The sequence below is a fragment of the Aspergillus piperis genome (assembly GCF_003184755.1).
Source record: "Aspergillus piperis CBS 112811 unplaced genomic scaffold BO85scaffold_21, whole genome shotgun sequence".
In the NCBI taxonomy this organism is placed as follows: domain Eukaryota; kingdom Fungi; phylum Ascomycota; class Eurotiomycetes; order Eurotiales; family Aspergillaceae; genus Aspergillus; species Aspergillus piperis.
The window spans coordinates 643959-666969 of record NW_020291611.1 but is presented as its reverse complement, the minus strand read 5'-3'; the positions used below and the strand labels follow the sequence as shown (position 1 = coordinate 666969).

At 47.7% G+C, this 23011-nt stretch overlaps 12 protein-coding genes across 12 annotated transcripts; 8 read left to right on the top strand and 4 right to left on the bottom strand.

Moving 5' to 3' along the window:
- Positions 1 to 80: 80 nt before the first annotated feature.
- On the bottom strand, positions 81 to 1253 carry BO85DRAFT_503565 (alpha/beta hydrolase). The gene is made up of 4 exons (XM_025664234.1): positions 802 to 1253; positions 655 to 737; positions 419 to 608; positions 81 to 355 (listed from the first exon to the last, which is right to left on the bottom strand). The coding sequence occupies exons 1-4, from the start codon at positions 1209 to 1211 to the stop codon at positions 103 to 105; spliced, it is 936 nt and encodes a 311-aa protein (XP_025511946.1). The 5' UTR covers positions 1212 to 1253; the 3' UTR covers positions 81 to 102.
- Positions 1254 to 1860: 607 nt separating this feature from the next.
- On the top strand, positions 1861 to 2304 carry BO85DRAFT_491744 (tautomerase family protein; the record flags this gene model as incomplete). Its single annotated transcript, XM_025663734.1, has 1 exon — positions 1861 to 2304. One exon carries the CDS (start codon positions 1861 to 1863, stop codon positions 2302 to 2304), a length of 444 nt encoding a protein of 147 aa, XP_025511945.1.
- Positions 2305 to 3350: 1046 nt separating this feature from the next.
- On the top strand, positions 3351 to 4229 carry BO85DRAFT_380192 (MBL fold metallo-hydrolase; the record flags this gene model as incomplete). The annotated part of the gene is made up of 1 exon (XM_025656369.1): positions 3351 to 4229. The coding sequence occupies one exon, from the start codon at positions 3351 to 3353 to the stop codon at positions 4227 to 4229; it is 879 nt and encodes a 292-aa protein (XP_025511944.1).
- Positions 4230 to 5417: 1188 nt separating this feature from the next.
- Positions 5418 to 5939, top strand: BO85DRAFT_462674 (tautomerase family protein; the record flags this gene model as incomplete). The annotated part of the gene is made up of 2 exons (XM_025661864.1): positions 5418 to 5594; positions 5652 to 5939. The coding sequence occupies 2 exons, from the start codon at positions 5418 to 5420 to the stop codon at positions 5937 to 5939; spliced, it is 465 nt and encodes a 154-aa protein (XP_025511943.1).
- Positions 5940 to 6238: 299 nt separating this feature from the next.
- Positions 6239 to 7078, bottom strand: BO85DRAFT_380651 (MBL fold metallo-hydrolase; the record flags this gene model as incomplete). The annotated part of the gene is made up of 1 exon (XM_025656393.1): positions 6239 to 7078. The coding sequence occupies one exon, from the start codon at positions 7076 to 7078 to the stop codon at positions 6239 to 6241; it is 840 nt and encodes a 279-aa protein (XP_025511942.1).
- A 463-nt stretch (positions 7079 to 7541) lies between these two features.
- Positions 7542 to 8051, top strand: BO85DRAFT_462672 (uncharacterized protein; the record flags this gene model as incomplete). The annotated part of the gene is made up of 1 exon (XM_025661863.1): positions 7542 to 8051. One exon carries the CDS (start codon positions 7542 to 7544, stop codon positions 8049 to 8051), a length of 510 nt encoding a protein of 169 aa, XP_025511941.1.
- Positions 8052 to 10643: 2592 nt separating this feature from the next.
- Positions 10644 to 13174, top strand: BO85DRAFT_428754 (GMC family oxidoreductase). Its single transcript, XM_025658216.1, has 4 exons — positions 10644 to 10995; positions 11061 to 11778; positions 11888 to 12326; positions 12394 to 13174. The coding sequence occupies exons 1-4, from the start codon at positions 10786 to 10788 to the stop codon at positions 12827 to 12829; spliced, it is 1803 nt and encodes a 600-aa protein (XP_025511940.1). The 5' UTR covers positions 10644 to 10785; the 3' UTR covers positions 12830 to 13174.
- Positions 13175 to 13598: 424 nt separating this feature from the next.
- On the bottom strand, positions 13599 to 15266 carry BO85DRAFT_380420 (uncharacterized protein; the record flags this gene model as incomplete). Its single annotated transcript, XM_025656380.1, has 4 exons — positions 13599 to 14254; positions 14306 to 14509; positions 14557 to 15164; positions 15220 to 15266. 4 exons carry the CDS (start codon positions 15264 to 15266, stop codon positions 13599 to 13601), a joined length of 1515 nt encoding a protein of 504 aa, XP_025511939.1.
- Positions 15267 to 16623: 1357 nt separating this feature from the next.
- BO85DRAFT_452861 (uncharacterized protein) lies at positions 16624 to 17183 on the top strand. The gene has a single exon (XM_025660921.1). The coding sequence runs from the start codon at positions 16682 to 16684 to the stop codon at positions 17075 to 17077; it is 396 nt and encodes a 131-aa protein (XP_025511938.1). The 5' UTR covers positions 16624 to 16681; the 3' UTR covers positions 17078 to 17183.
- A 655-nt stretch (positions 17184 to 17838) lies between these two features.
- Positions 17839 to 18858, top strand: BO85DRAFT_452859 (uncharacterized protein). The gene has a single exon (XM_025660920.1). It carries the CDS (start codon positions 17932 to 17934, stop codon positions 18691 to 18693), a length of 762 nt encoding a protein of 253 aa, XP_025511937.1. The 5' UTR covers positions 17839 to 17931; the 3' UTR covers positions 18694 to 18858.
- BO85DRAFT_452858 (uncharacterized protein) lies at positions 18629 to 19956 on the bottom strand. The gene has a single exon (XM_025660919.1). It carries the CDS (start codon positions 19938 to 19940, stop codon positions 18786 to 18788), a length of 1155 nt encoding a protein of 384 aa, XP_025511936.1. The 5' UTR covers positions 19941 to 19956; the 3' UTR covers positions 18629 to 18785.
- A 545-nt stretch (positions 19957 to 20501) lies between these two features.
- BO85DRAFT_452856 (Hsp70 family protein) lies at positions 20502 to 22866 on the top strand. Its single transcript, XM_025660918.1, has 9 exons — positions 20502 to 20614; positions 20678 to 21186; positions 21248 to 21292; positions 21353 to 21425; positions 21475 to 21736; positions 21787 to 21889; positions 21944 to 22071; positions 22134 to 22347; positions 22402 to 22866. The coding sequence occupies exons 1-9, from the start codon at positions 20509 to 20511 to the stop codon at positions 22765 to 22767; spliced, it is 1806 nt and encodes a 601-aa protein (XP_025511935.1). The 5' UTR covers positions 20502 to 20508; the 3' UTR covers positions 22768 to 22866.
- Positions 22867 to 23011: the final 145 nt, after the last annotated feature.

Here is a 23011-nt window from a genome sequence, read left to right as displayed (position 1 = left end):
ACGGCTACATATCTTCCAGTAGTAGCTGTTTGACGATACACACAGTCCAAATAGCGGACGTACCAAATAACCAGCAGATGATCAGAACAGTTCAATGTTCTCCTACTTTAGGAGATGCTCTTGTAGAAAGCTAGCCTGTACCGGGGCATTTTCATCGAAGAGTTGCCCATTATATGGGTCGAAATGACCTCCCGGCAGGATGTGTAATTGCTTGGGTTCCTTTGCTCTTGCGAAAGCACCAAGCGCAAGGTCGGTAGGTGTGACAACATCATTATCCATCACAATCATTAGCAACGGAGTAGGGCTGATACGTTCAATAAGCGCCGAAGGTTCGTATGCCCGGAATGCCTCGAGGCTTTTTTATGGTTAGACCTATTCCCTACACTCCAGTAACTCAGAAACAAATTGTGCCACATACCTCTTAAGTGTCACATCATTTACCCACCCTAATGGTATTCCTGAGCTGTAGCCAATATAGCTGTCCTCTGAAGGAAGAACGGAAAAGGCGTGAGGATCTTTGTCTACCACGGGCACCCGAGCCGGCTCTTCACCTCTTGCACGAGCAAGGCGATCTACGGCCCCGATCTCAAGCTCGTCAGCAGGACAGGCTTTTTCTCACTAGCATTGTATCTATTAAAGGGATAGGAAACTGACCGTCTTCGAATAACTTGTTGAGTCTCGGAATCGAGTCAGCTCTGTTTATACGATGGAACGTATCCCATCCACTGGTTAGGGGGCTAATGCGCACGCATGAAGGTCAGACAGGACCAGATAAGGCGTAAGATTATAGGTTAGACTTACACTTGGCTAATAACAGCTTTGACTCGACGATCAACCGCTCCAACTGTGAGAACATGACCTCCACTGTATGAACTTCCCCAGATAGCAATTTTGTCGGCGGCAACCTCTGGTAGAGATTGTGCAAAAGTAATAGCATCGGAAAAGTCGCTTATTTGCAAAGCAGGGATGATTTCTCGTCTTGGTTCTCCATCACTGGCACCGATACAACGATGATCATAGGCAAGTACAGCGACTGGCAAGTTCGAAGTGAAATACTCCGCAAAGCTACCTAGGTTGAATTCTTTATGGGCCGCAAAGCCGTGCGCCATTACCACACACGGAAGCTTTCCATCGAAGGAGCTGGGAGTGAAGACCCAACCTCGAAGTGTGAGGTGGTCAGACGTTTCGAATGCAACATCGCGGATAGGCATTGTGAAGAAACTTTGTTTGAGTCGATTTTCACCAGAATTCTGTTTTCCAATACATATATTTCAGAGAAAGGGGGGAAGCTATCCGGAGCTATTCATGCATGGGCTAGTCTCGCTGGAAAGATCTCGGACCGGAGGAAGCCGAAGAACGAACCCTGATATAGCGCTATGAGTAATACAAGGGGGTGAATAAAGATGCCGGCTAACGACTGTCTGCCTTTCGCAGTTAGTATCGGCCTATCTATCTAATCAGGACGCTTATTTGATTACTGATCTATCCGGCAACGTTTTAACTATCCATCCGGCGCTCATCGTATCTATCATTTCTCCGAGCTCCTTCCGAGGCCGTATTCGCATCCAAATACCCACTGTCCAGCATGATCGTCATTCTGAAGTACCAAGAAAAGCCGAGAGGATTACCAGCTGTATGTGGGGCCATGCCTTCAGGTATTCATTGATCCATGTAAGAAACAATGTCAGGTATTATGGAGAAAGGAACTTTAGCTTGAGATGGGCCCAGCTACATTTATAAGGTAACGTTTGACGGCAAAGTCGTCGTAGTCTTACATCTGTGTCAATCCTCTTCCTGGCCCTGCTCATTTTCTATCTGGGGACCCTACTCAAATTTCTGGCTTACTATCACATACTTAAAATGCCCTTTTGGCAAATTTTTCACCCCTCCGGCACTTTCGAGGACACAGCTTCCAAGAAAGCTTTGACGGAAGACATCACCAAGATATACACCGGAATTGGTCTTCCTGCATTCTATGTGGTCATCAACTTTATGAAGCTCCCCCCCGGAGATACGTGGGTCGGCGCTGAAATCAGAACGGAAAAACCGTTTATTCGAATTATTGCTGACCACATCGCCGTTCGACTCGAAAATGACGACCAAACTTATAAATCTACATGCGACGCGATTGACAAAGCCTTGAAGCCTCATATTGCCGATAGAGGTTATGACTGGGAATTTCATGTCGATGAGACCGAAAGGAGGCTATGGCGGGTCAATGGATTAGTTCCTCCCCCATTTGGAAGTGATGCGGAGAAGATTTGGGCGAAGGAAAACAAGCCGGTCGCTTGGGAAGGCGCTTAGCCTGGCTGTGTGGCTGAAACATTAGTCTCAGTTGCAAGCTATTTCAAGAACAGACTTGATAGATTGCTCTCTTTACCTTCGGTTGTTTGGCATGGCAAGGCCTGTCGTCAGGAAAGCTGCAGTCAGTCGTTTCGTTCTACAGTTATTTAGCTCAGATTATTACAACTGTGAACATATTACCTGTAATTTAGCTACTTGCTGGGTATAAACCCATAGTGGGATTGGGTGTAATGTCTGTTATGTTGCCCTAGATTTGTACCGTTCCTCCTATACTAAGTCTACAGTTGTCGGCCACGATTGTATATCTCTCAGCACAGAAATATGGGTGCCTGTCTAGAATTATAGCCCAAATGTCAGGATTTCTCGTTCTACAACATTGTGACACCTATTCATTCTCTGAAGACCAATCTCTGCGAGGTCGGTGGTGACCTTGTACATTCCGCCGGCAATTATCTTGACGGGTATCTCTAAGTAGTTTAGAGACATGACTCAAAAATTTCACCATAATGGGCCACCTACAAGACGTTGCGCGAAACTACCGTATACCTAGAGATCATATTAACGCTGTAGTCTTTTCCGTCGTCCCCAGTTTGTAGACTATCGCTGGTATAAGATCTGCGTTAATTAGGTGGACTGCCAAGAACCTGTACATATTAAATCAGTTTGGATAACGGAAAGATTAGTGGTCGTTTTAAAGGTTCCGAGACTTGCGCCACTTGACTAGTAAGACCTGACCCACCAAGCCCGTCTCATCTTGAGATTGAGTTGATGGGTCCGGCGGGTTGTTGAGATAATCATAGTTGGTGGGGGTCCGGTTCATCCGGGGGCCGGAAGATCGCATTCTATTGCATCTTGAGAGAAATAATATTTTGTTGATGAATGATTCAGTCCGAGGCCGAGGTGGGGTCGGAAGAGCGGATGTTGAACAGAAATAATAGGAGCCAAGTACGGCATAAGATTCAAATGCTCCTGACCCCTTGCTCAGGCCCATCAATCCATCTCTTCTGATCGTATCTTTGACTCCTCGGAGGTAATACTGGAACATCATGTCGGGTCTAAGAGTATCTGTTCATACGGTGCCGCCAATCCCTTGTGTCGACCATGTGTCACACCGGCAGAATACCACATGGTCTCCCGAAACTTGCACTCTGATTTACTCGGAGAATGAAGCTGTTCTTGTTGATACTGCGATCACAATCAACCAGAACAAGGACTTGGTCGAATGGATCGGGAAGACTGCACCGGGTCGAAAGCTCTCCTATATCTATATCACCCACGGCCATGCGGACCACTTCCTTGGCCTCCCGTTGCTGTTGCAGCACTTTCCAGAAGCGAAAGCAGTGGCAACCAAGGCGACTGTCTGTCATATCGAGCAGCAAATCTCCGAAGAGGGGTTCTCGGCGTGGCTTGCGTTTTTCCCGGGAGATCAACTTTCTACCCAGCACCGGCTACCGGAAGCTCTCCCAAGCAATAATCAATTCTTACTAGAAGGCCGATGGGTTTTCGAGGCAATTGAGTGCGGCCATTCCGACACATTTGACTCAACTGTACTGTGGGTCCCAGACCTGCGGTTGGCCGTCTGTGGAGATGTGGTATATGGCGATGTTCACCAGATGCTTTTCGAAGCGAACACCCCAGAGAAGCGAGAAGAATGGATCAGAGCGGTTGAGAAGGTTGAGGCACTTAATCCCGTCTATGTGGTGCCCGGTCACCGGAACGCGGATGAAATGGATGGCATATGGCATCTGGAAGCAACCAAGAAGTATATTCGAGACTTCATGGGTTTGTTGGAACAGAAACCTCAGACCGTAAGCGAATTGTACTCTGCTATGATGGCGAAGTATCCTAATAGGTTTAATCCTATGGTCTTGGGTTGGGGCTGTGCTGGTGCGCATCTGTCTGGTGAAGTTCCCTCAGCCACCTGACAGACATCACGAGTTAGCGGATAGCATATGTATTCATCGCGAACCGAATGTTACCCATTTCGTTACCTAGTTTATGTGGTTCATTTTTTCATTATATTTGTCAGTTTTTCTGTTGGCACAGGTTTTGCCTGTCGGTACGGACTTGATTGTATCATTTAGTAGAACTGATATTTAATGAAGGGCTCAAAGATATAGTAACGCTTTCATTGAGCTTTCTAATCATGTAAAAAGAAGAATAGATGGCCAACCCGGCATATCCAGACCGTCAAGGCACTAATACGGATTCTTGGATACTGAGACACCTTCCAAACACAAAACTAAATGTCCTTGAATCATAACCACAACTCACTCGAGTGGCAAGCGGGCTATAACCCGAAACGACTGAAACCCTAGAGTAGGGAACTTCGTTGACAAACTTCCCCATATTCAATACCCACGCATGCCAAGTTCATTCCGCCTGGTGTCTCCACGCCGTCGTGGCCCGTCCATGGTACGCCACGACTGGAAGCCGATCAGTCGGTTTCAGATCGTCAATAGACATTGGAGACGGTGATTTATAAGCGGCATGGAAGGAGCCGATCACCGAGTGTCCCCCAACTTGATACCTACTGGCCCTGAACCCTATTGTAGGCCGCCGTATGACAATAACCTGTTAACTGCGCTAGGGAAGTACGTCACTAGAACGTGCGCCACCGAGATGCTCTGAGTTCCGGAGTTCAATGGGGATCTATCATTTGTCGCGGTACTCAATGTAGACAATTTAATGCAGTTTAGGCTGTTTTAGATATCTTGTGTGAGTCGGTGGGAATCCCGGGTGTTCCATTGGGTCGGCCGGAACGACTAATCAATCTGGATCCACTTTGACGTTGAATGAAGATTAATGATCTTAGCCGAGCGAGAGATGTTCGGAGTTCGGACATGATAGTTAGTCGGTGCTGATAATCATTCGTACTAGCTCGTATACACTTTAGTATGTATGTCGAAGCAAATCTCGGGATTGATCAGTAATCATTGGCAAAATATGCTTACCTCCCCCCTGCATAGAAGAAAACTTATATTTCAACGTAATGGGAATCTTTGATACTATCGAAGCACCAGTATACGTTATTTGAAATTGCTCTGTCAATTACATTGGAGACATCTTCGAGACCCGCGTTTCCTTTCCCTTGCATAACTTCCCTACACAAAATGCCGGATTGGAGAATATACCATCCAACCGGGACCTTCACAAGTCCCGATCAGAGGGAGACCTTGTCAAAGGCAATAACTTCTATATATACTGACGTTGGGTTGCCTGCATTTTATGTGGTTGTCCTATTTATTGAGATGCCACCCGCTACCATGTACCGAGCCGGAATTTCTTGCGTAAGTTTGCGAGTAACCCAGCGATAATCTAGTTACTGACACGATGTGTTTGAGAAGTCCGGGGAAGGGACAAAGCCTTTTGTTAGGCTTACATTCAGCCATATCGCAAGACACTTTCCTCCGGGCGAGAGCCCTATGCGAACTCGTTTCATGAATGAAGTACATGAGACATTGAAGCCGTTTATTGCAGACGAAGGCTACAACTGGGAGGTCAACGGCGAGGAGCTTGAGCGCGAATTCGTCCACGTCAATGGTTTCAGAATCCCTCCTACTGGGTCTGAGGATGAGAAGAGGTGGTTCCGTGAAAATGAACCGTCGCCTTGGGGACCTTACCTTACGGAGTAGCTTGTGACTAGTTCGACTGTATATATATCCTCGTCAGTCTGGACCTCTGAAAACATTATGTATTCCATAACACTGAAATGCTTCAAGTCGTTCTGGGAAACCTCGATCTGTCTGTTGAGTATGGTTGGACAAGTGTAAAGCAATCAAATAAATAAGGCAAACAAGAGTATCACTAGTATATTTTCCGTATAGATTGTCTCGTGATTTTATAATATGCTTTTAGTCATGCTAAGCTCACGCTATCACGGTGCAAATACCAGGCCACTAGTAACTCAAACAACATTGAGATCACACATAGATCATCTCTTCACGAGTGATGCACCTCCCCATAGGGAGCCGACATTCAATCTAGTAGGGTGAAGTTCCATCATTTGCGCATATAATTCCTCAGGGGTGGAAGTTTGCTCATCCAGTCGCGCAAAGTCATTCAAATAATCCTTGGTCGCTTGGACGGCATCCGCAGAGAATTCTTTAGATGGATCACTATGGCCTCCGACGACAATTCTTGGTTGAAGGGCTGCAATCTTATCGAGAGCTGCCACCCATCGCGATCTGGCCTCTTGGGATTTCGATTCTCCTAAGTATGGGTGGGTATTGTTGTAGACTGCGTCGCCCGCAACAACCAAGCCGATTGCGGGCACCCAGAGAGCTGTTGTATCATCTGTATCCGTATGCCCCAACCTGACCACTTCCAATCGCCTATTTTCCAGCATGAAGTGGTCTTGTTCAAGCGGAGTGGCAATCACCAGCTTGTCTGGTATCTGCCCAGGGAAAAGATTTCTCCAAAATGAGTCCAGGCCTTCCGGGGATATAGCCTTAGCCATCCCAGACACAGTCTCCGGCGTAGCCACAACCTTTGCGTCCGGAAACTTTTCAAGAATGGCACCGGTACCGTAGAAATGATCTCCATGGGCATGGGTGATATATATTGTCGTAAGGTTTTTCCCGGTGCCTACTACCCAGTCTACCAAGTCTTTCGCAGCATCCTTGGTTAATTGGGTATCAACCAGGACTGCATCTCTCTGGCCAAATATCAAGGTCGAAGTAGTCGGCACCCACTTGAAATGATCATGGCCAGCCGGTGTGGTCCGACCGACGCCGGAACGTCTGCTGGTGAAGACTTTGTAATCGAGACCCATAGTATGTAAAGTTGGAGTCTGATTTCTTCAGATAGGGGAAGAAATATTGAACAAAGGTACTTGAGAATATTTTTTGGGGATTTGATGTGAAAGCTGGACTCATTTATTAGAACTGTGACCCAGATATCGCCGGATAACTGGGTTGATTGGGATTACTGATCAATGACCTCGGGTGTCGATTTTCGATCCACAGGAATTCATCTATAGGTTGATGACATCGGCTATCGAGAACTCGGCTTCGTAGTATCCTTAAAGCCAATGATAAAGATACCAGACATCTTGTGTCTCGGCAACATGACGAATCATGTACTGGAATAACAGGACAGTCCGTTCGGCTCCCGGGGATGAGGCCTATTTGCTGTCTATAAGATGCTTGCGAATAACTACACACTAATCCGGATCAAACAAGGGGGTGCCCTCCCTCTACACCGCAGTTCTTTTCATTTGCATCTTTTCTCCAACCATGCCCCAACTGGTAAGCTGTATTTCCACATCTACCTGGCATACGTCCGGACCACAGACCCCAGCTCACCAGCATTTCAAAAACTATGTTGATACAGTTGACACCCATGGCTTCAACCACGGTTCAGGCTTACGATTCTATTCCAAAAACGTCATTTTCCACAACCAGAACACTGCCCAATACAATGGTGGGGATGAGATGTGGGCGTGGATGAAACGCCTATTTGGACAATTTAAGGGTCTCCGGCACGACTTTCAGAACCTCTGGGAAGTCAGAAACGATGATGGTACAACCACGATCATGTCCCAGTGGACCCGCAACATCTGGCTACCTGGAAACGACACCGAAGAGCCGACTGTTGCCATTCCGCTCAGTTGGATAAGCACTATAGGCCTTGCGGACTCCGCCGATGCCCTGGATGAATTGCAATTCAGGGAGGTCTGGCTTTACTGGGATACCGCTATGCTCGCCAAATACCTCCCCAGGGAGGCTGTTGTATTCCAAGAATAAGAACATATTACACCAGGAATGAAGGATGATGAGTGAGTATATGCGATTAGGAATTATTCCAGAGGCATGAGGTGGTGGAGGAAGGCGGGGAATGAGAAAGCGATGGGGTAGTAACATAAAGGGCCCTTAGTATTAGATAGGTCTCTGAAGCACACTTGTCAGTAGAAGACGCACAACTTAGCTTATAGCTATATGGAGCCCAAGCCAAGAAAGGCAAGGTCCACTGAGGACAGGTACATATATACCATCTATAAACTCTTTTCCACATCCCCAATTTAGCCTTTCAGATAGTACCTTTTTCACCAATTTTTCGACGGTCGGATGTTCTTGTCCTGAGACTGTCAGCTGTTCTTCAAAGTATTTTAAAATCATCTTTACGGAAAGCAGAATAGCATACTACTATCAAAGGTCTCCATTGAAATATAGAAGTCCAAGTCCCACTAGATTTTAAATCATCGTGTGCCACTCCTTCAATCAAGACCATGATATATTAAATAGCAACTCGAATGCCAGTATGCCCTATTTAGTCAATTTAAAGAGCGCATTTTAAGGTTATTAATTTAACACAATAGAGTTCTGGATCCGTAGATCTTTCTTGGCAATTATGAAGCTAATATGATTATGATTAGCCCAGCGGAGGATACAGTCTCTTCTCTTCCTGTGTCCAGATATGCCTTAGCTGCAGGGAACCAACAACGGAACACAATTGCGCTATTCGTCCTCGTTTTCTTCATGAACCGACCAGTGTAGCGGGATGTATATTGGAGCTAGTGTTACACAGTACATCCAAAAACACTTGTGGAACCCAAGTAGTAAACATATTGCGTAGAATTATATCTTCCAGGTCCGCTTACCTCATGAAGTTCTTGTCTCATACTGTTACATATTTCTACGTATATCTAGTAGATATAGTTTACATGACTATGAAAGGCTGACTCTAGTCAGCAACGAACAAATAAGGCCTATGCAGGCTCTTTTGCAGAAGACGATTTATTATACCGAGTTAACGAGGAACTCCTTTTCGTAGCGTTAAAAACGTCTCTTGAAAAACAAGGGCATACTACCATATAGAATGAAAAATTGAGGTATTGTGTTATGTACACTTTATTCTAGGGAATCTTGACCAGCGCAAAAGGTGCAAAGATATGACGAAATATACATTCTCTCAAAGATATTTGGATGCACTTATCGTCAATATGTATCAACCCCGATTCATATTCAAGCCAAGGAGTGAGGAGCTTAATTTGCTAATACTGCGATGAGCGCACGAGGTGATAGTGTCTCTTATCTCTTGTTCCTTCAAAACAGGAAACAGCTGCGCGACCGAGGTATACAATTTCGGGAAGGTGAACCGAGAGATGCTCATAACCTACTAGTACATACTTTGCATGTGGTAAGCGGCCAATCACCCAAAATTCTCAAAAATCTTTCAGAATTACTGTAAGAGTTTCCAGAAATTGAAATTACACCATCCCTAGCACAGACAACCAACCCGTGTCAGATCGCTGAACTCATAAACCGTTTACTCCATGTTCAATGCTGAATCGGCCGGGAGGAGCGCCGAGTACGCAAATGTCTCATGCATGGGGCCAAAATGCGTTCCACTAAACAGACAGGAGTAAAATTCATGGGGTGGAAAATGCATGGGGCCAAATGAAGGCCGTAATTGTTGGGAGCCACGGAATAGTCTACAGTCTTTGGCCGCAGATTTCTTAAATCTCCGAAATAACGCAAGAACAGCCAAATTCCCAACTGGGGCTAGCACTAGTAAAGAATACAGTATTCAACACTTAAATATCCTGGATAGGACTAATAGGTCGCAGCTATGTGAGTGTTAAAGAATATGAATACTGACCATTGGCGCTCAATAGTGCAAATCCTAAAGTGTTTATTTTTTCGAAAATTTAACAAATGTGCAGCCAGAGACTGTAGATGTTTGGTAGGGCTGGGATTGCGGGAATGCATGTGACTGTTGTTCGCACAAGGCCAAGAACACTGACCACTACAAGGATATCGTTGAATTAATTTAGAGGATTGTAAGCCAACTTTCGGGAGGTCAATTCTCTAATTCTCATTGGCTCATAACCAAACTAATATTCCAGTGACCAGTGGAAAGCCCCTTAGCACAGACATTATGCCGCCGAAATTTCAGGTTACCTTTACACTGCCACATAACTCATTATCAGCCTTGAAGGGCTGTAATCTAACCTAAAATCCTACGATCGCGGCGCGAAAGTAAGTTTTTCCGGTCTTCCAGTCTCTGTTCTCATTATGCCCCCAGAGTCCTCTCCCTAAGCCACAAGTATGTCAAGTTTAGACCCAGTTATATTCTGATATAGTCGTCTGTTTTCCACTTTCGAGGTTATTTTCTAGTAGTGATGCATTTGTCTAGTACTGATGCGTGTCTGTAGTAAAGCCCGCAATGATTATCTCAGATTCGGTTTCATGTTACGTAAATACTAGCGGTTAAAAATATTGGTGGGGCAGAAGCCGGTCATCTGAAATGGGTACTGTTGGGCGGGGTAGAATTGGCATTCGTGGACCTCATTATAATGTTTCTTTGTTGTCTGATGACCCTAGCTAGTAGGAAGCTATTCAATTACTCCACAATATATATCTCTCTCCCGTCTCGGGGTATTTCTTCCTTCTTAAAATTGTGCTGCTTCCTACACTCGCGATTCTTTTTCTTTTCACACTCTCATCCATTCTTTAAGTAAACCTGCACACATACAGAATGGCTACTACTGCATATGACTTTGTCGTCATTGGCGGCGGTACGGCTGGCCTGGTAACTGCTTCTCGACTGAGCGAGGACCCCAACACCTCCGTCCTCGTTCTTGAAGCAGGTGCCGACTTGACAGCAGATCCCCGCGTGAACATTCCTATCTTTTATGCCGCGCTACTTGGATCTGACGCTGATTGGAAATTCCAATCGGCTCCGCAGGTATGAATGGCCCCTGTCCCGATGAAGAGAGAGTGTGTGGGATAGCTAATCTATAATTCGTATAGCCGGGTCTCAATGGCAGAGTGATTGGTCTTAATCAGGGCAAAACACTCGGAGGCTCCAGTTCATTGAATGCACACGTCTTTGTTCCTCCATTTAAAGGGGCTGTTGACTCATGGGAAGAACTCGGTAATCCCGGATGGAATTGGGCCATATTGAAAGATTATTTGACCAAGGCCTACAGCAGTCCAACTGTAGCACAGGATGACAAGGAAAGTCTAGCAATTGAGGACTGGCCTGAATTGAACGCAGCGAAAGGTCCAATCCAAACATCTTTTGGCAACGTGACACACCCTATCCGGAAAGCATGGGCTGAACTGTTTCGCAGCTGTGGAGAATACAATGGCGGGGATCCGTTCATTCACAGTTCTGTGGGCTCCTTCAGTTGCCTTGCTAGTATTGACGCGGAGGGTAAGAGAAGTAACTCTGCCTTGGCTTACTATAAGCCTGTGGAGCTTCGCCAAAATCTTCATGTCCTTACAAACGCTCTTGTTGAAAGAGTCTTGTTTGACGAAGGCAAGCCTCCCAGGGCTATTGGAGTCCAGTACAGTATTGATGGGGCCTCAAAGATTGTTCAAGCAAAGAGTGAAGTCGTACTTGCTGCTGGCGTTTTCCAATCTCCAAAAATCCTCCAACTTTCAGGAGTTGGTGGAGCAGAACTTCTAAACCAGCATGGTATCGATGTGGTTATGGACCTTCCCGGAGTTGGGCAAAATCTTCAGGGTATGTGAACAGCTTCCAGTCTAGCACCGGCGACATAGATAACAGGAACCCCTCTCCTTTTGAAAACTACTCGCTTTGGGATAAAAAGGCTAACATTCAATGCTTGTAGATCATATGATCTCATACACCGCATTCCAAGCAAAGCCTGAACTAGAAACGAAGGACTCTCTGATGAGACAAGAACCTGAAGCCATTGGTCAGGCGATGCAGGAATATGCTGCCACGCAGTCTGGGCCCCTCGCGTCACTAGGAGTTCATACCTACGCCTATTTACCTCTTCCTGAACAGGACAGAAGTGATCTCCAGGCACTGTTCACCAGCGACTCTGCTAAGAAATCACAGCACAAGGCAACGCAATCCTACTATGACATCGCCAAGACCACTATTCTTGATCCCAAGCAACCATCAGCTGCGTACCTATCCGCTTTGGGGCAGACAAATTATGCCAAAGATCTCAGGGACGGGAGTATCCCAGATGCTTCACCTGGAAAGTTCGTCACGCTTGGAGTAATGCTCTCTCAACCGCTTTCCCGCGGAAGCGTTCAAATGTAAGTGCATCTTTGTCGTTTACATCTTTCTTGATAGAAATTGTAGAACTGACAAACCGAACCCCAGAACCTCCAACAACCCTGAAACCCCTCCAATCATTGACCCTGGCTACATGTCAAACCCTCTCGACATGGAAGTCATGGCACATCACTTGCTCCGTATCAAGAAACTGGCAGAGTCACCTCAGCTTGGGGAGTTGCTTGAACAGCCATTGAAGTTCCGTGACCCAGATGCAGACTTCCAAGGAGACTTGGATGCCGCAAAGAAGTACGCTCGGGACAATTTGGTCTCCATGTGGCACTTTGCGGGAACGTGTTCGATGCTGCCTCGCGAGAAGGATGGAGTGGTGGATACCAATCTGAAAGTCCACGGTATCGAAGGTCTGAGGGTTGTGGATGCAAGTGCTATCCCGCTTATAAGCACGGCGAATCTGCAAGCTACTGTGTATGCGTTTGCGGAGAGAGCGGCGGACCTCATCAAGCAGAATCAGAAGAGCGAGTAAAGCTAGTTTTTTAGATGTTCGTACCCACAAGGTGTCCATCAACAAGTGGCAACGACGGGAAGACTGGCGAACCTCCCAGAATCCTCAACCCCCGCCGCGCTTTTCGCGGGTGATCAGTTGCGCCCGAATACTCCCCGATTGACCTCGGCGGTTTTAGCTTGAAAACTTCTAGATCTGCAATAAACTACAGAAACGTCGACGCCGCACATAATTCAATACCATTTGTCGAGTATACAAAAGCCCTATCTTTGCTTAATATACGCTCTTGTCTCTGTCCCAACATGACTCTTCCCCACCGCTTACATGTAGACACTAATGAGCAGTCTAGCCAAAGCAAAGTCGTAGAAATGCAATACTGTATTGTGCTTCTTGAATGTCTTTTTTCTTTTTTTCCTTTCCTCATCACACATATATAGACACGTATTTGTGTATTTGTCTATCCATGACAACCAATTCAATTCAATCCATATTATTATACATGATCGAGCCAGCTAATCAAGAAGCTAGCTATACCTTCGCTTAACCCTTTGAAGCAAGGAATATGCTCCACACGTAAAGAAAGAAGTGGCAGGAGCTCTAGGTGTCTGATAAAATGAAGACGACATTAAGTACAGTATTCCGCATCCCGGCACATGATCACAGAGCTACTCTGCAGGTGGCCAGGGCGTCTCCATCTTCAAGAATACCAAAGAACCAAGAGTTCTAACAGATTCAACATGTTGCATCTTCTACCCTTTGAAGAGAAGTCTAGACACAGAAAATAGTCACGCTACTCATCCTCATTGTGGTCATCGAACGGCCAGTGTCGATCCGTCATTTCGCGCTCGTAGTCTGTATCCAGTGAAGCGAGGCCATCAACTTTCATCTGACGAGCACGGGCACAGGCAGCTTCATACTCTTCCGAAGGAGTCCATCCATCAATACTGATACCAATAGCATTACGGATATGTTTTAGTTGGAGGTCAATCTCTTCCTGCATGCTTTGCAAATGCATGATAGAATCTGACTTGGCCGTAGAGATAGATATTGGACACGGGTCAGTTGAGTATTCGTGCCAGGATTTGGTCAATAAGACAAGGTCAGCTTGAAGCGGAATATTGTTGCCCTCCCAGGGGTCGCCCACATGGCTAAAGACGCGCCGAGTGAGCATGTTTGTGGTCTGATCCATAGCGCGGAAGTGGGGCTCATTGAACCGCTGAGTGAATGCCAAATAGAAAAAGTGGGTATGGCGTCGTCGAAAGTCGTGAAGGGCATCGGCCTTTTCCTCCTCGTCCAGATCGCTTAACTCCGGAGTGGGGGGCGGGCGAAAATGAAGTGATTCAGGATCATCGTAGTTCTGGAAGAACTTGGGAATCCCGGCGGCGAGGAAGAGCGAAAGGACAGCTGCATGTTGCCAGTCAATTAGCCCGACGATTTCCAGGTCATCTGAGACGAAGATGTTGTTGGGCTGAAGATCAGGGTGGCGAAGGACCGGACGCAAGAATTCATTTGATGGGAGCAGCCGAGGTGCAATCTTGAGGTAGGATTCCAGCGACTCAATATGCTCACTAGGGTCGGACAATCGGTAATCCATGGACTCGCGATATGCACGCTCAAAAGGGAAACGTGGGCGGCCATATTTGCGCAGCCAGGCTAGTTCCTTTAACGCAGGATTTCGGAGAACATCGATCGGGTCCGCACCTAATATATAGTCAGCACTGAGACAGGCTGACTTAGGAAGCACCTACAAGGACCGCGGTCGGCACGGAGAGAGGCACGCTCCGCGAACCGCCATTTAAGAGCTGCATCGGGGCCAATGCAGAAATTAGAATCTGGAACGGCGACGCGTGGTGAGTCTGATGGCAGATCGCTCGCGTAGTATATGCTTCCACTCGCAGGTAGCTGAATAGCATAACTCTTTGCTTCTAACTGTACAAGCTGCAGAAGAACCTTGAGGCGTTCTCGATCCGACAAACCAAACCACCGATCACCGAGTGGTTGCCCTGGTAGTTCCTCCATGATGATATACTCCGAGCCAACAGGGTTTGTAGCATCTGTGGAGTATGCATATACCCGGGGTACAGGAAGACCATGAGCCCGAAGGAGAGCCAAGGTCGCCATCTCACTTGCGACTGCGAGCCCTTTTGGTTGTGTTGAAGGATATGGCAATCGGGAAAGGACTTTAGTACTATCAAGCATGGTGATCTGAAGAACACGGTTGAAGCCCCCTTCCGCCGATTTTGAAAGGCATTTAATATCTGTGTCAGATCTCTGTAGGGACCGAGCTACAGTACTTTTCAATGCACCAACATTAAATTCTGTGAGACGCTCAGCGAGACGAGTTTGCTCGTTATATCTATCCATATAAGCTACAGAAAGGGGAGAGTAGCCGGCATCTCCAAGGAACTCACATCCATCGACCAGATGTGTATTCGTAGAGTTGACGATCGTCATTCATCGTGGAAAATTTCCGCGACGTGGAAGCCGAAGACGACATCGCACCTACACATAAGGAAACTGATCGAGATGGGCGCCATGTCCACGGTGTCACGTTCGGTTTGATCATGCTGAAGATGGCAGTTGACGAAGGTTTAGTTGGAATGTTGGGGGTTGCAGATCAAGGGGATGAGAGCGCGCGCTTAGGTTATCAATGGATACTTGGCGGGTCGACATTGCCCGATTGCCGCTGCTAGCCGCCGTAGGGTCGGCCACGTTTTAATCTTTATATATCCTTGAGAGCATCAGTTACACCCACCCAGTTGTGCATACACCATGTTACTGTTGACGTTACCCAGCAGGTGAGCCGAACCACCATATCTGGGGGATACTCCTTTTTTCTGTTACTACCAGTCGCCCGATGAGTCTCGAGACTTCGCACATAGTTGGCCAACAAGTATCATGCGAGCCATTGCCTCCAGAGAACACAAAACTTCCTCCACTACGGTGCCGGCGTGAGCCTCTCATGCCGTGATCCCTTACTGCAACACGGGAAAGTCCTTATAAAGTCATGATTTCACTTACAGATGCTACTTAACGTCGGAGCTACCATCGGAGATGACACGTTGGTGAGGATGTTGCTGGGCCACGGGGATGAAATAGACGGACTGGAGCACTTGTGATGGGGAGTGCCGAACACGATCCCAACCTGCTATCTCGGATGCTCCAGTGACAGGACATTCAAGTACTGTGCGAGTTCTGTCTGATCATGGCACGAATATCCAAGGTCGCCGTATAGAAGCTGGTCAGTTAGTCGATACATGTTTCGAATGATAGTTAGACCGATGGTGTCAGCGTGAATTCCTTGCCCTGAAAGCCCATCAGAAGAGCACTGAAGGTTATAAGAGTAAGTCAAGGTTAAAATTCCAATACGTGAAATAGAAATCATGACAGACAAAAAGGGCAGTTGCTTTTCTTTCTTATATGACCGGTGAAGGCAAGAATTAGGTTCGTGGAAACACACAGCCTTGGAAGAGTACGGAGTACCAGGTGCGTCTATTTTCTCGTAGGATACTAGCATGCTTTCCCGACGATCTCTCCGAGATACCATGTTTTCTCCCCAAATGCTGAGTCTCCACGTCGATGCTTGTTCATTCGTGGGCTAATAGCTTAGCTGCCATGTGACGATTATGGGGCGGTGGCGCGGGAGCTCACGGACCCCTAAGAGAAGAAGGCATCTCTTAACGTAGTCGAACATCAGTGTTGCCGCCTCATTCTTCTCTCACATAAGACTCACAAAATAATTCACTCCCGAGTAGGCTCCAACAAACTAGAGTACATAAACCAGAGTCCCTCCTACTAACATGGTAACTTCATCACCCAACCTTATTCAAAACCAGCTATACTACCCAACGAAGGCTTTTCAATACCTTTCACATGTTTTTCAGGATACTCGCCCTCTTCGCAGTGACAGTGTTAGCCACACTCAACGATGTTACAAACCAGGGTACACCCGCCGTTAAGACCGTAACCACTTGGGAAACTGTCACCGGATCTCCAGTTACCACGGCTGTTACCAAAACCGTGACGCCAGATTCAAGTGGAAATGCCACTAGCCCTTCCTGGAATTATTCAACATCGACGCCGTTATCGTTCTCTATCTCCTCGTCTTCCTCGTCGTCGACGGGGACAAGTACGTCCAAGTCGAGTGCTGCATCGACCGCCTCAGAGAGCTCTTCTGTGTCAACTGGGGGTGCACCTGACATGACCGGAGGCCTTGCCATGCGTCTCGCTGGCGCTGCTGGAGCCCTCAGCATTGCTCTTGCTCTGTAAGAGTCTTAAGATAGTAAAGGTGTTGAATGTGATGGATGGAAGCTGGAAGATGTAGCATGGCTTGCCGAATCTTGTCGACTATTCTATGCCTGGTTCTTTATACGAGCACCTGTGTACTTTGAGATTGTATCTAAAGAAATTATTCTTCAACTTATGCAGATTGTATTGCGATGTAGCATACCGACCAGGTACGCCTATCCAGGCAAAGAATCAATGGCATCAGCTCAATCATGAGTCATGCAATCAAATCCAACACTGAGCAAAGACAGACTTTCGGGCGAGACCGCTCAACCGTCTCGGGGCGAGGCTGAGCTACGCCAAAGTAAGTAATAGCAGTGGTCTAAAACCGCAATAGCAATTATAAAGCGGTTATTTAGCGGATCCTTCGTCCCCGCACGGAACCCCACCAATGCACATAATCAACAAATCGGATAGAGGAACGGGTGTACCTATGCTAAGAAACCTTGTCGGGTGCTTATCTGTCCAGCCTTCTTGGCCAGTGGTTCAAATTGCGGCGCAGTCAGTATGCATGAGGGCCCCGCTTCCTATTGGTCAACTGCACGTAACCATTCCTGCGCTAACAAAGACGATACTCAGCGCCGTGGTGTATAGGGTATTCCGCATTTCAGCAAAAATACACATGCAGCTAAAGACCCTAGATGCATACATCCGTACGCTCCGCACCAATCTATTTACCTATCCACACACCCAATACCATCCCTAACAACGGGCCCTATACACGGAAACCACCCCCGAGCACCCGGGCCACCATCACCTCCTCCTTCTTCTGATCCCCCCGAACGCTTTCTACAGTATTCAACCAACTTACCCTCACCATATCCACATCCATAATCATGCCCATGTCCACAACATCAACCTCCACCTCGACATCACCCAACACCTCACTATCAGATCAAGCCTCCCTCACAACCAATCCTCCACACCCAAACCTACAACTACCACCCACCCCACCCCTCCTCTTCCCCTCCGCGCACCACGAATCAACCGAACTCCTCCAAACCCTCACGCACATCCGCACGCATCTTCACCGCGCCTCGCACCTCTACGCCCAAAAGGCAGCGTTTGTTGACGATTCAGAAAGACAATGGATTGAGTCTACGATTGCAGATACGGCAGACGCGATGCATGCGTTAGCGGTGTTGGTTGAGCCGGTGAGGGTGGAGTGGGAGGTGAGGAATCAGCCCACTACACATCATAATGTCAAGGGGAGGAGTAAGCGGATGTCAATGGGTTTGGGGACGCAGTTGAGATGGGTATGTAGGGATGGGCAGAGGGCGAAGGTGCAGAGGAGCAGGTTGGTGGTTTGCTATTCGAGCTTGATGGTGGTTTTGGAGAGGTTGATGGGGGTGGGTTGTGATGATGGAGGGAAAGTGATAGCAGGGAGGGGAGGTGGGGAGGCATTGGGTATAGAGGAGGTGGAGGTACAGGAGTTGCCTGGGGAGGGTGAGGCGCTTGGTATTGGCGTTGGCGCTTATACTGATGGCGAGGCGAGTTCGGGAGTGAACGCTATGAAAGGAGGAGGGTTGGGGTTAGATGTTAAGGATGAGATGCGGGATTTATTACGCTGGAGGCAGGCGAAGGGAAATAATATTTAGACAGTTGTTACTTGCGATATGGCAGTATGAAAGGGGCATTCAAGGTCATGAAGCTATTACGACACATTATATCCGGAACTTGGTTGAGAAAATCATATCTGAGCAATCGTTTCCTCCACCATCTTCTGAGGAACGGGTAGTACATCACCCCGTTCATCACTCATTTTTATGACCGCTGGTAAAACAACAATAGAGCCAGGAGACGGCGCACTCCAGCTAAAGTTGAACGAGCACGGCTGGGTAAACAGCCATACACTCAGCTGAGCTGCCTCCCTAACGACACTGGCCAGGTGACGCCGGCGATCTGCATCGGAGAGTTCAGGATCTTGGTATATCGCAAAGGCTTCTGAAAAGTTCTCTGCGAGAGCAGCGATGTTCCTTTGTGCAGCTGCCGAAGACAGGTCCACGTACTCCGGATGGAGACGAGCTGTCAGCATACGCCACGCGAACATGTCACGAGTCGAAGTCGAGGCTGGGAGAGGTTCAACCCCATGAGACTCCATGAACGGTGGATACAGGGACCCTCTAGGTTGAATTGCTTGTAAGATGGTTCGAGCTAAGACATGATTGAGGACAGGTCGACGGGCGCGACGGCTAGCTAAAGCGGTGATCAAGGATCCAGTAATCGAGGTAGAAGCATAGCTCTCTATGCGAATAGCTTCCTCCGGGGTTGGTGATACAGTTTCATATCTTGCAGGCACGTAGTAGTTGTCGATATGCAGACCGATGTGGTCGAAGAGAGTCTGTATGCGCGTGCTGACAGTTTGGTCGTCGGCCGGCTGGGGAATAAAAGGGATCAAATCGAGGAGCGAACTTCGGCCGCCTGTCGGAGAAAGGGGAGAGTGACTCGATAGGGCTTGAACTCTGGCTCGCGGTTTCACCAACTCCACGCCATCCCGATCGGAGTCACCGGAGCTGCTAGAATGAGTAGTGCCTTTCTTTCTTCGAAAGAAGAGTGCAGCCCCAATTATGGCAAGAAGAGCAGTCCCGGCAATCGATCCAACGATTGCACCTGCCAGAGCGCCCTTGCTGACTCCGTTATTGTGCGATGGCAGGCTGGATGCAGTGGTGGTAGGGGTGCTGGATGAGGAGGAATGTATCACACTTGCCGACGTGGTTTTAGGGGATACCGCTGATGAAGAGCTCGGTGTAGTTAGAGTCGGGGAAGTTGCGCTTGTCGTAGTGCCATACAAGGGCACCGATGTTGAACCATATTGCTCTTGGCGAGCTTGAATCAAGGCTTCCATTGTGGGAGAGGGCGGATGACAAAATGACAAAATGGGAGTAAAAAATCAAAGACCTGAACGGTACTCCAAAGCCCGTTTTATTAATGCACTTCTCCGCCCCAGGCGAACTAATTCAACTGGGCATTGCAGACAGGGGTATACAGACTACGGGTTGTTAGCGGCTATCGGGCAAAAACGATTTTGAGGTAGCAATGCCGCAGAACATCGCCATCTTAGCTCGTAAAAAAATTCCTCATGTGTCTAACCTAAATTGTTGAAGAAATTCTTTAAATCACACTAAATGGCTACTATTCTTACTGTATAATTATTACGAATCTCATAATGTAATACGTTTAATGAGGGAAAAAGACGGCGATAAGAACTGACGCTAAATTTTGCGCTATGCACCCCGGTACCAGACTTTCTAGGATTAAGAGGACGCGCTTCTCGCAGCCTTGTCTAAGTGGAGTGGAGGACAACTTAGTTGCATCCACTAGAGTCAGACAGGGGTTCCAGTTGAGGGGCTTGGAGAGCCAGCTTCTGTCTCGCACGCGCCTCTGTCGACACTTCCACTTCCCAGCACCACAATATGAGCGACAAAGAAGCCCTTGGTCCACCAACAAAAAGCGCACTTCACAATGAAGAATGGCACCCGAACATCGTAGTTGGTGTCGATTTTGGCATGACACACACAGGTATGTAGATGCTGTACGCTATTCGCTGTGGGCTTCTTGACATAAAAGCTTACTGCCGATCAGGCGTCGCATACTCGTATGGACCAGAATGGCCACCTCCCAAAACCATCCAGCGATGGCCGGGGAAGCTACCTGGCGAGCTGGCCAATAAGGTTCCTACCTGCATTACTTATGGCTCTGACTCCAAGTCAATCAGCCACTGGGGTTTCCAATGTGACATCGATAATTCCGAAGCAGAAACCAAGGAGTTCTTCAAGCTTCATTTGGCGCCTCAGTACGCGCGAGATGGGGGCCCAAGCCTGACAGAAGCCCAGAAATGGTTCCAGGACTATATTCGATGCATTTATCGGCATGTGGTGTCTTACTTTGAAACCACGATCCCACAGTTTGTCATGCAACGTGTCGAGTTCATTTTCAGTGTTCCAACTACGTGGAAGGATGTGCGCATGGTAGAAGAAATTCGAAGACTGTTAATGCAGGTGATTGACGCACGAAATCCCAATCACCGTGCTTGCATCGGCCTTACGGAAGCAGAGGCCGCAGCTGTTTATGCAGGGAACGAGCATTACGGAGTAGGTCACCATTTCCATACCAAGAACCAAATGTAGGGCCCTTAACTAACACTCAGTACAGAGAGATGATACAATCTTGGTTTGCGACTCAGGTGGAGGAACGACAGTAACTTGCCCCTTGACCGCTCCCTGGCTCGTAGGATTTTGTAACCAACATTGATCGTAGGATGTAAATGTCCTCAAGCTTCTATCAGCGCAGGGCGAGCCTACGCAGCTGGCACAGCTTGGTCATGTCGAAGGTAGCTATCTAGGTTGTTGTCATGTCGTTCTTAGTTAACAACCTGCCAGGACACCCGATCGGCTCGGTTTTCATTGACAGAGAAATACATCGTCTAATGTGCAAGCGACTTGAAGTTATCCAGCAGCACTTGAAATCACCACCAAATACGACGGCGTGGAGAATGACATTCGGACGATTTCAGCGATACAAATGTGCTTTCGGAACCGAAGCCACGGTCACGCCTTGGCTCAAGCTGGATGTGCCGGGATTAGACCCCAACCTTGACTTCCCGGAGGTGGGGATATTCAATGGACAGATGCAGATTGCATGGTGAGATCCTACGTCAAGTTCTCATTATAGTGAACACTGACACCGGATAGGGAAGACATTCAAAAAAGCTTCGACTCGAAGGTAGAAGGTATATTCCAGCTTATAGACGCACATATCCAGCAATTGAAAGCCCAAGGCTCTAACGACGACATTGTGTGTTTGGCAATGTAGTACACATTTGACGCATCCAAGCTAACACGTTTACAGAAATACCTGGTGCTATCCGGCGGGCTGGGTAGCTCCCCGTATGTGAGACAACGCCTCCAGGAGAGATACAATAGCTGTAGCAAGGCTACTCAAACTGGATGGATGCAAGTGCTCATGGCTGATGAACCGTACGTTGACTTTTGATCTTCGCTAATAGCTCGTCATAATACTTACAAACTACAATTTCCAGGCAACTAGTTGTTGTCCATGGCTTAGTTATGGACCGCATTCAACAGCTCAAGCGCGGCATCCTGACATTCGGCTTCCGATGTGCACCAGTGAGTTACGGAATAATATGCCACAAGGTTTACAATCGTGACATCCATGTCGGAGAGCGAGTCCAGATGGACGTTCGTGATAAACGTCTGTATGCCCTTGATCAGATTGACTGGCTCGTGGTCAAGGTTCGGATGCCCTCACCTCTCACTTTGCAAAGTTTACACCATAACCGCAATTAGGGACGTCCAATTCCACCTACCGGGGTAACAAAAGAGTTTCATCTGAGGACCGACGTCGGTTTGGAAGCCGGAATCCATAACGTTGAGATTGTCATGTCGACCGAGTTACCGGCGAGGCTCCCACGCAGCCTATGCCACGAAGGATGGCAAACAGTTTGCAACCTCGACATCGCAACCGACAACGTGGATAAGAAATTGAAGAATCGCCATTGGTACAGCTCGAAGCCTGCTTTCTGGCGAACCTCGTTTGAGGTGAGGGTGGTTGTTGGACCCGCAGATCTCACGTTCCAGCTGTGGTCTAGGGGAGAAAGAATCCGGAGCAAGCATGAGCCAATTTCGGTGCATTGGATGCCGGCGGAGAAATAGCAGATTGTTAGCCTGGTGGTATAGACGATAGGTCAGGTGGTAGGAGTATAGTGTTTGACCCCTCAAAGTTCCTGATATAAACTTAATCCATCAATTACTTTCCACCGCTTAGACCATCCGCTCCAGAAACGATGAGAGCCTATCATGCACACCATGCCGCAATCAATGCTGCGTACGGATACTGTCCGATAATACCTGCCAAGTCGGAGATGTCCGTTGCGTGCGGAGTCCCCATGGGGGATCA